Raw genomic sequence first — 16,047 nt, 5'->3', positions numbered from 1 at the left:
CTCGTTTATTATTTTGTAGTTGCAAACAAACAGATTCAAAGTAAGGATCATGCTCTTTTATTATTATTATTATTTTTCTAACGATTTTATGTTGTTGGAATTGTGATTAAATTGGTTTTTATATTAATATTGATTCTATTATTTATTTTGATCACCATATTGCATGTTTAAAGGGAATATGTAATTGAAAATCACGACTAATAAGATAATTTGGACAACCGGTTTAGGATCCCTTTTAATCTTATTATTAATTCAAGTGATCACCAAATTTTAGAATTATGTGTGCATTAATCTTAAACCAATTTAGTTAAATAATAGTTTGGAGCGAATTGAATTATTGTTTGTATGCCTTTGAGATCACAGGAATGCTTTTCAATATAAGAATCGAGTAGAGGCCAATACGGGCGAATGTGACTCCATGACTCACTTCGTACCATCATCCCCGATCCTCCTTTCGTGGTTCCGAACAATATGGAGTTAGTAATCTCATGGATTATGAATGGGGTGTAACCTTCACGGGTCAATCGTTGTTGCCTTCGTTGTCCCTTTATCGTGGTTGCCTTTTATGATCCGTGAACGGTTTACAAGTTCCTAAAAAACTTGTTGGTGGCTCCGTACTTTATTTGTCCCTAATCGTAATGTCAATTCCCACTTCCTATGAGTGCCAAGCATATTCACAACATGCTTTTAACGTAGGCGCACTTCGAACGACGCCTACAAAGACTAAGTTAAAGGAATTTGGTTGGGTGATTAAGGACTCGATTAAGTGAGTAAGCTACGAAAGTCCAATTAACTAGCATGAATCAAGTAGTGAGTAGAAGTATTTTGGACCTGAATCTTAAGAAGCCCAACTCAAGGGAAAGATCCAATCTCCTAAAGCTGCTAGCCGTGAAAACTGAAGACTAACCGGGCCCGATCTCGCATCAGCGTTAGTAATTAATGGGCTACAAATTAGGTCGGTTGTTTGAGTTTTGTTTGCTGACTTACTCGGTTTACATTGTTTAGAGGAGTAGTAATTTGAGTTTTAGTGGGATTAGGGGTTAGAAGTTGACTCCTTATTAGGGGTGAAAGTAATTCGGATTAAAACCGAACCGAACCGAAAACCAAACCGAATTACTAATTCGGTTTGGATTTTTTTTGAATTCGGATTGGATCGGATTGAAAAAATTTAAAAATATGGATTACGGATTGGGTTCGGTTTGGGGTTTAAAAAAACCGAAAACCGAATTTCAACCCAATAATTTAAGCTCATTTTCTTTTTCAAATTATCCAACCACTTTCCCCTTTCATATATAAACTCAATTCTCCTTTATCAATATCTTACTCTCTCACAAAGAATGTAGTTAACATGAAATGATTGTAGGAATTTTCTAGGTGAAGTTCGAGTTTCAGGTTTAAATGTTGCAAAAGAAGGGAACAAATTTTGGTTTGGATTGGATTCTAATTTGAAAAACCGAATTAATTCGGTTTGGATTGGATTGGATCGAATCATAATTCGGTTAGGATTCGGATTGAGATTTCTGAAACCGAATTAATTCGGATTGGATTCGGTTTTGGCTATAATCCAAACCGCAAACCTAACTTTCACCCCTACTCCTTATAAAAGGAGGCAATAGTAGTACGTAGAAGTTAGGCAAGTTTTATTATAGTTTAGTTTTTAGTTCGTTAATTTCTTTTCTTAGTTTAACTTTTACGTAGTTTAGTTTTTGTTTTTGTTTTGTTTCCGACTTTTCTTTATTCACTTGAAGATTTATTATTTTGTTTTCTTATTACTTTAATACTATTATTCTCTTCTCTTGATTCTTGCTTTTTATCATGCTTTCTTTAATCGCTTTGATTAATTTAATTTTAATTATGTGTGAGTAGTTTTATTTCTAAGGTTTATGGGGATCCATAAATAATATGAAGGGGTAATTTATTGTTGTTGATTATCAATGCTAGATTAATTTCCTATTGATTGATTTAATGCTCTGTGACTAGATTTGCGCAGATCTTTTATACATGAGTTTGACAATATTGATTTGAGATTCGACAGATGAGAATTAATGTTTAGGTCTAGTTTCAATAGGCAGGTTAATTTATAAATGGTTAAGTCGAGATTCGAGAGATGAGATTTAATACCGGTAGATTAATTGTATGATTGTAATACGTAGCGAAAGCCCTTTATGATCTGATTAATGTATGCATTGATGATTGATTATTATGTCTTACCCTTGAATATTATTTATTGGTGAACCTATGCCCTAGGGCTTTTATTCATTGTTTCTCCTCCTACTTTTATTCTTTCCCACTTTTACTCTTAGTAGTTCAGTTTCCGTCGATTATTATATTTTGGTTACTTTATAATCTAGATTATATTAATTAATTAGGAATAGAAAGACTCGTTTCTCTGTGGATTCGACCCTACTTCCCTATCTACATTAGTTAGAGGATTTAGGAATTACTTTAAATTAGGGGATACGACTTTACCCTGTCAAAATTTGGCGCCGTAGCCAGAGAAACGGTTTTATTTTTATTTCTAATTATTATTAAAGTCTAGATTTTTATTTTATTTTTTTATTTTTTTTATTTTTATTTTTTTATGAGTTGAAAATATTCATGCTTACGCCACTACAAGAATTATATGATTTTTATGCAGCACCTGAATACTGTCTTTGTCAATATCGTCTTTGTCATGAAAATCCTGAATGCCCTTATAGTGAGTTTGTCGTGCGTTCTCCTGATGATTTTAGAGTCTTTCCATTTACATATGATCATATTCGGAAACGATTAGTTGCTAATGAAAGTTATTGGAAGGCTCTTGATGAAAAAGTCTATGGACACTATAATAATATGAATGTTATTGAGGATGAAGAACCATCGGTTATAGAATTTGTGGTTGAAAAATCATTGGTTGACGAATCGGTGATTGAAAAATCATTAGTTGTAGAAACGGTGGTTGAAAATTCCTTTGTTGATGATGAGGTTATTCGTAAGGGTGAAATTTTCAAGTCATTATTGGATGATAAAGACAATGACTACCTCCATGTTCGTTATGTTAATCCTAAATTTTTAACGGAGGAAGTAGAAGGTTGTGGTGTATTTTCATCTCCCTCTTTTGATTTTTCCTTCTATCTTGAGTTCTCTTTATGTGCTCCTAACCTTTTCTTTGTAGGGATTAATGTGCTTGCAATTAAGCCCTATATAGTGTTTAATGAAATGTTTGCAGGAGTGTTTGATAAGTTACTCAAGGCGTTAAATTCTTCCGATAGAGAATGAGTATGGTCGAGCGGGACCTTGATAAACTAGCGCTTTGCGGGAGGTAACCCGTACTTTAATTTGCTTTTTAGTTTAGTTTTTTTCTTATTTGTGTGTGTGTGTGTGTGTGTTTTTTTTTTTAGAGAGGTAAGGAGAGTGTAACTTATGCTTGTGGGATTTTATTTTTTTGCAGATTTTGAGCTAGAGAAGGCCTCATTCACGCTGGAACTGCACTCGTATTCGATCGGGCAGAGCTCGCTCGATCGGGCGCGCGTAGCGTCAGCAAAATTCTTCAACTTTGATAGTCCATAACTTTTGCATTTCTTATCGGATTTAGGCATGTGACCTATCGTTGGAAAGATCTTAAAGTCTACTTTCCAATTCAATTAGAATAACTGCATTATGACTTATATATCAAAAGTTATGATCGAAATAGTACAACTGACTCAAATTCGGACTTTTTCCCATTAATACTTTGTTTCATTTTTGCCCAAATTTGTTCCAAAGAGATGCATTGCAATCCTTGAGGATTTGGTGTCATTGATGTGGTGATGATGAGGAGTAGTCACCTTGACTACTAGCTTCCCTTTAAGACAATGAGGACATTGTCTGATTTAGCTTGGGGGGAGGTTCTCGTGTTCGTATGGTACATCTTTCACTCTCTCTCTTCTCTTTTTATTTTAATTTTTCTTATTATAGATTTTATTGCTTTCTTAGGTTAGTTTTATTCCAATGAATTATGAATCATGCTTCCATGTGCCCTTTTTTTTTTTGAAATTTTTCGAAATTGTTTTGATCCTTGGTTATTGATGATAAATATTATGGATTAGTTGATCATGATTTGATATTTGATTGCCTTGAAACCTTAATATGCGTCAATTTTTCCCAACTACTTGTGAATATAGTGCTTGACTAGTTGATTTGGTTAGGAATGTGTGATAGTTCCTGGTATGTCAATGAATTTGAGTATTGGTTTGCAACTATAAGTAATGTTTGTATGACTCATTATTATGCACATTGTGGAGGACGAAGGCATTTGTTCTTTTAGGTGGCCTTCAGATGATTGTAGATACATTTGTTCCCTTCTTGCTACCCATGTTATTGCCTTGAATTTTTGTTGTTTATTAGCCACATTACAAGCCTATTTTGCCCCATTGGTTACTAGTCCCAAGCTTGGCTTGGGGGAGCTATTAGTGAGTAAGGTGAGGGAGTTTGTAGTGTGCTCATTATTTGCACAATTTGGGTGGGTTTTGAGAAGTTATTTTATTCTTGATCATGTTTATTTTTGATGAGTTTGAAAGTTATATTTTCTTGAAAAAAAAATAAAGCATGATGTTATGAAAAAAAAAAAGAGAAATTCAAGAAAAAAAAAATAAGTGAAAAAAATAAGTGAACTTCAATAGAAAAAAAAAAGCAAAAAGGAAAAAAATTGTTCAACGTTCTGTAGACACCTAAAAATGTCTCCCCAAAACCAAACCCAATGATGAACAACCTTTCATCCCCATTATTGGTCGGGTTTAGTATTTAATCTTTGGAGTGCTTAAATCCATATTCAAATCCATATTTTCATTTCATAAACCAACCCAATTCCTAGCCCATTTCCCAAACATTCACTTATTTTCCTCTTTTCGTGCCTTTAAACCCAAAATAATTCATTTCGTACCTTTAAAATCATTCCTTTCGTGTCCTTTTTATAAAACATTTAATCCATTTTATTTTGGCCCATAATCTGGGTCCAATGATTTAATATTTGGATGGGGCTTTAAAAGAGCTTTCCAACGATATATTATAAGCCCAAATCCGAGTTATAACGAATAAGTTATGGCCAAAATATTAAACTGAGTCCAAACCGAACCTAAGCCCACCTTACCTACGACCCAATGATCATGTGGAGGGTTCAAATTATTTAATCCCATTCCTAAACCAATTAGGATTAATTGGAATCTTCTATAAGTTTCTAAAAGATCTTAATTATCCGTTTTGAAAAGATAAGATTAAAGAGTTTGAAATTGAATAAAACTTTTCTTTTTGAAAATCCTATTTCTATCCGAATTGAAAGACGTTCAAAGATAGACAGATATTATTTTTGTGCCTCATATTTTTTATCCAAATTTTATATGGTTGGATAGCCTTGAAATTATCTTTCCAATGATATATTATAATATCAATTCCGAGCTATAACGGAAAAATTATGAATAAAATGTCAAACTCTATCCAAAACTAAAACCGTCTCACTATTTCGGGCCTTTCGGCCATATCTTTTATTCTATAATATATTTTAATCTGATTCTAATTGGGTTAGAAAGTAGACTTTAAGAGCTTTCCAACTATATCTTATTCATATTATTCCAATTTCTGGATCGAAAGATATGATAAAAACAAAAACCGCAAAAACTGCAGTCTATCGAGTTTTATTCCGATTTAATTCGGATCTTATCTTGTTTTTTTTACCCTTATTTTTTCTCTATAAATAGAGGTCATATCACCCCTTTTCCAATGATCAACAAGCTTGATGATCAAATCCTTCTCTCTTTCTCTCTTTTACACCAAAAATCATTCTCTCTTTCTCTCTCTTGTATTCTAAGCCTTAAACCTACATTCGTAATTACACCATTCTTCCCCTAAGCACTCCAAGGAGTCCATACTTAATCCGAGGTTCCGTCCTTAAACCAAGGCGTGAAAGATACAAATAACTGAGGGTTTGGACCAAATTAACTCTACTTTTTAATTTAATTTAATTTAATTTAATTATTTCAATTTGATTTATATTTTTATTGAAGTTACTAACAGTTTATTCATGATGTAGCAATTCAAGGAAGCGCGGAAAGTGAGTAATTATTCACTTAATCACTCTTATTTTTATTCTTGTTGCTAGTATCATGATTAGGTTATTTTATATTTGATTTGAATTTGATTTGACTAACGCTATTATTGTTAAATTGCTTCCAATATTAATGTTTATTCTATATTCTATTGTTATTATGATCACCATATTGCATATTAAAGGGAATATGTAATTGAAAATCACGCCTAATAAGATAATTTGGACAATCGGGTTAGGTTCCTTTTTAATCTTGTTGTTAATTTAAGTGATCACGATATTTTAGAATTATGTGTTGCATTAATATTCAACCAATTTAGAATAATATTAGTTTGGAGCAAATTGAATCTTTGTTTGCATGCCTTTGAGATTGCAGGAATCACTTTTCACTATAAGAATCGAGTAGAGGCCAATACGGGCGAATGTGACTCCATGACTCACTTCATACCATCATCCCCGATCCTCCTTTCGTGGTTCCGAACCGTATGGAGTTAGTAATATCATGGATTATGAATGGGGTGTAACCTTCACGGGTCAATCGTTGTTGCCTATTGTTGTCCCTTATCGTGGTTGCCTTTTATGATCCATGAACGGTTTACAAGTTCCTTAAAAACTTGTTGGCGGCTCCCAATTTTATTTGTTCCTAATCGTATATGTCAATTCCCACTTCCTATGAGTGTCAAGCATATTCACACATGCTTTAACGTAGGCGCACTTCGAACAACGCCTACACGTTCAAATGTTCTAGTTGGAGGTTGATCAAAAGGGAAAAAATCGAGTTTCAATGAATAAAATTCAAGTTTGGAGAATAAAGTTTGTTTATTCACTCAAGTTCTTTATTGTTATATTTTTTGTGAGTGAATATGTAAGTGTTGGGATTGTTGTTTATGATTGGAGTATATTTGGTGGATTTTTGTTAGAGTTGGTTATGTAGGAGATGTTGATCATTATTTGTTTTGATCATGGGTTTTACTAAGATTTGCTCCCTTAAGCATAGCTTTTCTATCACTTGTTCCCAAATGATTCCTACCTTTTACCCTAGCCTTACATTACAAGCTTTAAAGACCTTCCGACCGTTGTGCATAGAGTTGTGTGAATGTGAAAGTGTTGTTTATCAATGCAAGTTATGATTTGACATATTTCGAGTCGACTAGTAGGTTGAGTGTACATCTCTCGTGTGAGTTGGGAGGGCATTGTTCACATTAAAGGGGTTGGTTGGAGAACGATCGTGTACATATTTTACTCGCCACATAAATGAGAGTTGAGTGTGTGAGCACTAGTCTTGAATTCTATATGCTCTTGTGGTTTGCTCTATTTGACAATTGTTAGGGAGGGAGGGTAATCGGACAGATTTGATTGGTTGGTAAGCATGTTTATTGGATTTACCTTGAATTGTTTGTGCTTGATTTTAACTTTTTGGGGTGAAGCATATTTATTTATTCATTGATGAGATCTTTGCTTAGGGACAAGCAAAGGTTTGGCTTGGGGGAGTTTGATGAGTTTATTTTATATATATATTTATTCTCCGTCCCACGGTCATATTTGTGCTAATTTGAGCTCTGCGGAGCTATTTTTATTACTAATATATGTTTTCTAGTGTTTTTGTAGAATTGATATTATTTTGTAGGAATTTGCAGAATTATGATAATTACCGAGCTTATTAAACCACTACGAAGATATTGGAGTTTGAACATTATTTATGACCGTATATTTGAAGTGCAAGACCAAGTTAAAGGAATTTGGTTGGGTGATTAAGGACTCGATTAAGTGAGTAAGCTACGAAAGTCTAATTAACTAGCATGAATCAAGTAGTGAGTAGAAGTACTTTGGACCTGAATCTTAAGAAGCCCAACTCAAGGGAAAGATCCAATCTCCTAAAGCTGCTAGCCGTGAAAACTGAAGACTAACCCGGCCCGATCTTGCATCAGCGTTAGTAATTAATGGGCTACAAATTGGGTCGGTTGTTTGAGTTTTGTTTGCTGACTTACTCGGTTTACATTGTTTAGAGGAGTAGTAATTTGAGTTTTAGTGGGATTAGGGGGTTAGAAGTTGACTCCTTATAAAAGGAGGCAATAGTAGTACGTAGAAGTTAGGCAAGTTTTATTATAGTTTAGTTTTAGTTCGTTAATTTCTTTTCTTAGTTTAACTTTTACGTAGTTTAGTTTTAGTTTTTGTTTTGTTTCCGACTTTTCTTTATTCACTTGAAGATTTATTATTTTGTTTTCTTATTACTTTAATACTATTATTCTCTTCTCTTGATTCTTGTTTTTTATCATGCTTTCTTTAATCGCTTTGATTAATTTAATTTTAATTATGTGTGAGTAGTTTTATTTCTAGGGTTTATGGGGATCCATAAATAATATGAAGGGGTAATTTATTGTTGTTGATTATCAATGCTAGATTAATTTCCTATTGATTAATTTAATGCTCTGTGACTAGATTTGCGCAGATCTTTTATGCATGAGTTTGACAATATTGATTCGAGATTCGACAGATGAGAATTAATGTTTAGGTCTAGTTTCAATAGGCAGGTTAATTTATAAATGGTTAAGTCGAGATTCGAGAGATGAGATTTAATACCGGTAGATTAATTGTGAGATTGTAATACGTAGCGAAAACCCTTTATGATCTGATTAATGTATGCATTGATGATTGATTATTATGCCTTATCCTGGAATATTATTTATTGGTGAACCTATGTCCTAGGCCTTTTATTCATTGTTTCTCCTCCTACTTTTATTCTTTCCCACTTTTACTCTTAGTAGTTCAGTTTCCTTCGATTATTATGTTTTGGTTACTTTATAATCTAGATTATATTAATTAATTAGGAATAGAAAGACTCGTTTCTCTGTGGATTCGACCCTACTTCCCTATCTACATTAGTTAGAGGATTTAGGAGTTACTTTTGATTAGGGGATACGAGTTTACCCTGTCAGTGGGATTATTAGTTTTCAGTTTTCTCAAATATATGTTTTTATATGTTTTTTACATAGTTTTGATATTTAATTTTAAGTTTATTTAAAAAAATTATAATATTTTCTTAGAAGATCATTTGTGGTTGTAATTCTAAGTGATTTAGTTTTTTTTAAAGATAAAAATATATACATACATATGTGTGAGTGTGTGTGTTTGAATATATTATAATTATAAAAGTGTGTGGGTGCATCTTGGAGAATAAAAGTTTGAATATTTGTAAGCACGAATAATTTGTTTCAAAAGTTGTTTATGAGTTTAGTTAACTTTGAAATTAAAGCATATTATTTTTTGAAATGTTTTGATTTACGGAAAATTTATTATGAAAAATGTTCTATATGGAACCTATTTATGGATTGTTTATAAAAGTGTAGTTTTATAAGAGGAATTTTTCAATTTCTAAGGTTTGAAAGAAGGTTGCTAGTATTAAAATTGTATGATCTTATATGATCTATTATTGTTATTATTAATACATACGCATCATTTGTGGTGTAAGTCGAGGGCCACTTATAGAGAAGGGTCGTTTATATATTGATCATCTTACTCCATTGTATAAGCTCGTGAAGGAGCATAAGTGCAAGCTAGGGGTGTGCACTTGGTATTGAAAGGGTTAAGAAAAGAATGATTTCTAGATATTTGAATTAGAAATTATTTTAGTAAGTGTTATAATGGAATTTTCTAAATGTGGAGATTTCTGTTAGTGAAAGGTCTAACTAACCATGAATTTAAACTTAAGTATTCTGAAAGCATTTTGCACCTGTATGTAATTAGCATTTTTACTAATCCATATTTTGTTTTTGTTTTGGTTTGCCAGCTTTCCATTTATGGTGAGTATGTTCAAGTAGATTGATACAAGGTGCTTCATTTGGGAAATTTGAGAATAAGAAGCTAGTCTAGGGTTTTAATCTTGCTTCGATTTATATAAGTTTGAGTGCCAATAGTTGTGAGAAAATTTTGAATAATTATTATAAATATTTGATATAGTTAAGGGCTTGTTTGGCATAGTTTTTTGTTTTCGGTTTTCTGTTTTTCTGAAAATAAAAAAAAAACCAAAAACAGGAAACAAGAAAAAGGTGTTTATACTTTTCTATTGTCTGCTTTCAAAATTATCATGCTTTTAATAAGTTTGACTAATTTTTTATTCACTATATGACATATATCATATGATTTTTTAAAAAAAATAGAAAATCAAAAAACAGAAAACCACAGCGATGCCAAAGAACCCTAAGGTTTTTCTTTCATTTTTAGGAAAGTCTTACATATTGATATGACGATAATATCTCTAACACTTTGTTTGGATAGGAAGAAATGGAAGGAAAAGAAGAGAAGAGAAATGGAGGGGGACAAATCTCTTGTTTGGGTAAAAGATTGGGGGAAGGAAGGGGAAGGAGAGGGAGGGATCAATTTTCCCTCTCTCTTTAATAACCATAATCTCTCCAAAATTGGAGAGATTTGGAGGGAAAATGGAACTCACCTCCCCGTCCCTTTCTTTTCCCTTCCCTTCCTCCATTTTCCCTCCCCTTCTTTTCCTTCCTTCTTTGCTATCCAAACAAAGCATAAGGGTTTGTTTGGATATGAAGAAATGGAGGGAAAGGAAGAGAAGGGAAAGGGAGGGGGGATAAATCCATTGTTTGGATAACAATTTGAGGGAGGAAGGGAAATGGAGGGGATGGAAATGAAGGAAAAAAATTTCATTAATTGTTAATGAATAAAATCTTTCCAAATTTGAAAGGATTTGGAAGGAAACATATTATACAAAATGACTTACTGTAAAAAGACCAATGTACCCTTCTATTTTCATCATTATGATATATTCAACTATAGTATTTTTCTCTCTTTACTGCTCTCCAGAATTATTTTTCCCCCAAATTCTAGGGTTTCGCATCCCTATTTCATCAATTTCAGTTTCTTTCAATCTTTTATAATCTCGAATTTGTTCTTCAATTAGCAATTGAGTCGAATGTTTGCTAAAAATTCAGAAATTCAACCTCGATTCTGCATTTTTTCAATTGCGAAAACCTAATTGTCGAGGTTCTCGTCAATTTCAATCTCTTGCTCAAGCTGTTTGTGTGAAACAATTCATCAATTGCAACTTACAAAAATATGTTTTAGTTATGTATTAACACAACACCTTTGATTTTTCGTGTTTCTCATTCTAATGCAATTGATTTTCATTAATTTTTTGCTTTTTTATTTATTTATTTATATTCTGAAATGATGCAGCAAATTGGTGAATGGTGTTACACTGCTATCCCTTCCCTTCCCTTCCTTTCTCTTCTATCCAAACAAGGGAGGTGAATCTTTTCTTCCCTCCCCTCCCCATCTCTTCCTTCCCCTCCCTACCCCTTCCTTCCCTACCCCTTCCCTCCCCTTCCGTCTTGAAATCGTATCCAAACAAGCTGTAAGTTTCTCTCTAAAGCATGTATTACAAATATTATTAGTTTTTTCAAGAGAAGAGTTTAAGGGTATTAAAGAGTTTGTATGTTGTCTATAGTCGAATTATAAACTAATGTACCCTTTATATGGAGGCTTAAAAAATTAAATAAAATAAAATAAATAAATAAATTGAAAAATAAATAAATAAATAAATAATAAATAAATAAAAAAAAAAAAAAAAAAAAAAAAAAAAAAAAAAAACAACAACAACAACAATGGTGCAATCAAGGGCTATGACAAAAAGACTAGTGGTGTGAAGCATCAGACTAACTTTGCTAATGTTTCAATTTGCTAGCAATCAGCATGATAAGGATATTGAAGTAATTTCAAGGATGCTCATGGTGCTTTGACCAACAATTCTTATTTCATAGACAAACAATGAATGGCTAATAGTCATATAAATTTAAAACTACTCTAATTTCTAAGAATGACATATTCCTTCATCCTTTGGCTGGTTCCAAACCTCTTGATAAAATAATAGGCATCCAAATCTTTTATATTACACATATATTCTTATGAAACAATGTTTCTTTTACCTTAAGCAACATTTTTGTAGAACGCAAAATACATTATCATTGACAAAAGTATAGGAAGTGCAACAAAAATTCTCTTAGGAACGTTCTCGTGTCTTTGAGGTATTTCTTCTATGATGGTCTTTAATTTACACAAATTTGATTTTCTTTGAGGAGTAAAAAGCATAGAAGGTGCTACCTCAACAAAATTTTCCTTCATCATTTTGAATTTTGAAGAGTTCAAAAGATATGGACATCTATTTGGCTAAAAGAGGAAAAGGATATTTAGATCTTCAACCTCTTTATTTTTTTTAGGAAATGAGGTAGGTTATTTTATATATGTTTATTTTCTAAAAATAATAAATAAAAAAAATGAGACTTACGCAATTATTGAAAACTTAAAATTATTGGATGACAACAAATAAATTGATGATACTAATATCAAGATTATAGGCTGGCAACCATATTTGCATTAGAAACATCTTCTAAATATAAATTTTTTGTTGATCTTTAAATCATAATTGTTGCATCGTTGATGGTCGAGAATGATAATGAGTCGGTCATTAGACCTATAAATAATAAAGAACAAGGCAGTAGTTCTTTCCATTTGCTGATTGATTATATTCTTCACCTAGCAGGTTGCTTTTGCTTTTCTTCAATTTCTTGGGCATGGGTGAGAAGAGGGAGTAATCGTGCGCGGCACATGAATTAGCTCATGTGCAGCGTTGAAGTATTGGTAAATCTGTTTGGCATGAGATTTTTCCTCATTCTATTTGTAAGCTTGTCTTGGATGATTTATATTTGATTAATGACTAATTAGTTCTCATTGGGAATTTGTTTCAGGAAAAGGGGCAACTTTAGTACTAACAAGTTTTTTTTTCTTGGAAACTCTTCGTCTATTCTTCTCTATTGTTGGTGCTTTCAATTTAAGTTTTTTTCTAGAAGTAGAGTTTCCATTCTTCTTCTCTATAGTTGATGCTTTTGAGCTTTAAGCTTTTTCTAAAAGTGCTTGGCTATGTGTTTTTGTTGGCTTTTGAAAAAAAATAAGTAATGCGATGGTACGGTTAACTCGTAAGAAATCCGAATTTACATTAATTTTATTGTAAACCGAGTGTATGTAACAAAGATTCTTTCTGTTATGCGTGTGGACCTATAGGGTAAGAAGGAAAATTTGAGATGGGGAAGATTACTCAAGGCTTCACAAGAAAAGGTATGCTGATAGAGGAGGAATTGTGTGAGGTGCTCACAGAAAGGAAGCAACTATTCATTACTAGCACTACCTCTGGTGAGAATTCTCAAAGTGAGGGAGCATTAGAGAGAGTAATTATATAAAGATGCTAAGTAGTAGGTAAGAGTGGGGAAGGAAAGCCATTATAACTTCAGGGTATAACCTCACCCAGTTAAGGGCTCATACTTTGGAATGGAAGAAGTTTCTACTGCCGTTAAGAGCAGAGGTGGGATATAAGGAGTTACCTCCATAGTACTTTGTACATGGAGGCATCAATATATTTGGTATTTGACAAATTAAGGACCAGCAAGTATTTAGGGATTCTAGACCCTATAAAAAAAAAAAAAAAAAAAAAAAAAAAAAAAAAAAAAACAAACTTTATTAATAACCAATTAACTTAAGTGAAAATCACGATGGTTTGGGGAGTTTTATTCCTATAAATGTAATCTTTATAGGTTGTAATATACTAATATCTTTTTTCGATAATAAGAAAGAGCATAGAGTTATAGACCCACAGCAAAAGACATAAGACAGGCGGAAAACACCAAACATGAGGCAGATTTCACAAACCTGGCAAACAAACAGAGCCTCTAAGAATTGAACAGAGAAGTTAAACAGAATCAACAAAATGTAAAAACCAGTGCAACTGCTTCTGAGATTAAAAAATGCAAAACGTATCGAAAAACATTCAAAAAATTTCTGATGAAAATCACAACTCCAAAACAAAAATTACTACAGAGCTAAAGCCCTCTAAATGATGAGGAATCTCATATGTGAGCGATTTAGTGAGACTTGATGTGCTGCTGCACGACATTGAGCCCTTCTGACTCCTCACCAAAGTCCTGAAACAGCAAGCAAAAATATGGTTAGCCCACAAAAAAGATGTAGCTCTTCAAGCAACCAACAAAGACAATACAAGGGATCTCTACCTTAACTACTACGCATGAACAGCCAACAACTTTCCTTGCTTTCCCCTCTGAATCAATCTTGCAAAGCTGCAGAAGTATTGGGAAAAAAAATTAGCATAAATGAGCTTTATTGAAAGGTCATCATTGTGCATATTTCTCAAAAACTCAACAAAGTTGTGGTATATAAAAGAAGATATCTATGCTTGGATGATATCCAAATTAACTGCTAGCTAATCTAAAGATGAAAGATATCTCTGACATCAAATAACAACGCTCAACCAGAAAGTTAAACATTTGTAAAGTATATGTGAGTTGCAAACAATAATCCCATTACCCATCCAAACAACAAAATAAGGTCAACAAATGAAAATTAACATAAAGAAATTCAATAGTAGAGTAACTTACACCAGCCCACTCGCCTAGGGTCTTCGCGCTTGGAACAGTAAGCAAGTTAACGTTGTGCTCAGCACATAGAGCTTTGACCAATTTGACATAGTCAGGTTGGTCACAGTCCTCGGCCAACAGGCAGAGCTGAGCAGCATGCTTCTCAATGACTTTGGCACCCTCGTGAAGTCCGCGGGAAAGGCCACCGTGTGCCAGAGACTTCTTGAGAACAAGCTGCAGAGCAGTCATCAGGTCCATGGTCTCCCCCAATGGAGAAGGGGTCTCAGTAGCCGGAACAGCAACAGCAACCTCCTCGCTAAAACCAATTCAATATAACCATATAAAAACTCGGGCCACCAAACACATTCATTCAAGTACTTTTTTTGACACATTCATTCAAGTACTTTGAACTTCTCTTAGAAGCAAAATAAAACATATAAATTGGATAGTTAAGAACATACCCAGACATTGTAGGTAAATTGATGCAAACCTTCTCTTATCCTGTAAATAATGCGAGCAACCCGAGAATTAGAAAGTCGGACAATCAAGCGATGATCAAATTTATGAGAAGAGTAAACTACATATGTTATCGCTTTGACCAATCCACAAACCAAAAGGCATTATAACCATGATTTTATCATATTGATAATATACACTACGTATTATTAATCCCTAACCTAAGTCAAAAGTATTGATCCGTCTGTGAAATTAATCATAGCACGCATACAGTTAATTTATTCAAATTTTCAGGAAAAAAAAAAAAATTATAACCCTAAAATGTATATAACAATAACATTTCCAATTACATTTAAAATTATCGATTACAATAATTTTTCAAATTGTCGATTTCAATAACATTTCAAATAGAGCGGATGATAATATCAATTACAGGAAAACCCTAAAACGTATATATGAATAACATAACAAATTATGGATTTCAATAACCCTAAGTACAGTAATAGTATTGTAGATAAATCATGGATTTATCTGATACAAATTTGAGAAGTAGTAAACAAGAAAGGTATGAATAAATTACAAAAACATGAAAGTATGAAATTGAATGGAGCGAGAGAGAGGAGAGGGAAGAGAGTGAAAAACCTCAAAGTTGCAGAGTGTAGAATGGTTCGTCGGAGGCGCTAAGAGTAAATTGGAGAAAGGAAGAGGTTTTCTGATGTTTTAAACGACCTAAAACCCTAACCCTTCCACTCTGCCCCATTTTTCCATTCAACACTTTTTATTGGATCGGACCCGATTTGGGTCCATCAATATGAAATGAGCCTAATTAGCCATTTAGGCCCCATTCAGTATTCACTTCACCTAAAACAAATTATATTCGGTAAAATAATTTCATTTCAATAAAATTAATTTCAATTCAGCAAAAATAATTTCAGTTCAGTAAAAATCAATAAACCCAAAAAAGAACTATAATTAAAAAAAAATCAATAAATATAATTTCAATTTAGCAAAATAATTTCAATTCAATAAAATTAATTTGAGTTCATTAAAAATAATTTAAGTTCAACAAAAATGATAACAGTTCTAGCTTCT

The 16,047-nt window shown here is 32.7% G+C and overlaps 1 protein-coding gene across 2 annotated transcripts; it reads right to left on the bottom strand.

The window, feature by feature from the left end:
• Positions 1-13,767: 13,767 nt before the first annotated feature.
• LOC145636077 (small ribosomal subunit protein eS12-like) lies at positions 13,768-15,705 on the bottom strand. Of its 2 annotated transcripts, XM_081687529.1 has the most exons (6): positions 15,598-15,700; positions 14,961-15,000; positions 14,521-14,815; positions 14,137-14,202; positions 13,855-14,049; positions 13,768-13,795 (listed from the first exon to the last, which is right to left on the bottom strand). In XM_081687529.1, the coding sequence occupies exons 2-5, from the start codon at positions 14,966-14,968 to the stop codon at positions 13,990-13,992; spliced, it is 429 nt and encodes a 142-aa protein (XP_081543655.1). In that variant the 5' UTR covers positions 14,969-15,000; positions 15,598-15,700; the 3' UTR covers positions 13,768-13,795; positions 13,855-13,989. The 2 variants fall into 2 exon arrangements, with proteins under 2 accessions (XP_081543655.1, XP_081543654.1); XM_081687528.1 differs by lacking the exons at positions 13,768-13,795; positions 13,855-14,049 and having other exon boundaries at positions 14,074-14,202; positions 15,598-15,705.
• Positions 15,706-16,047: the final 342 nt, after the last annotated feature.

The sequence above is a fragment of the Chenopodium album genome, chromosome 6 (assembly GCF_948465745.1).
Source record: "Chenopodium album chromosome 6, dcCheAlbu1.1, whole genome shotgun sequence".
Classification (NCBI taxonomy): Eukaryota; Viridiplantae; Streptophyta; class Magnoliopsida; order Caryophyllales; family Amaranthaceae; genus Chenopodium; species Chenopodium album.
Note: the sequence above shows the minus strand (reverse complement) of the source record. Positions and strands in the feature narration are given on the sequence as shown.

Excerpts from the sequence above, each read along its gene's own strand:
- LOC145636077 (XM_081687528.1), bottom strand. Across the intron at positions 14,203-14,520 it reads CCCTAGGCGAGTGGGCTGGT|CTTTGCAAGATTGATTCAGA; the intron begins GTAAGTTACTCT and ends ATACTTCTGCAG.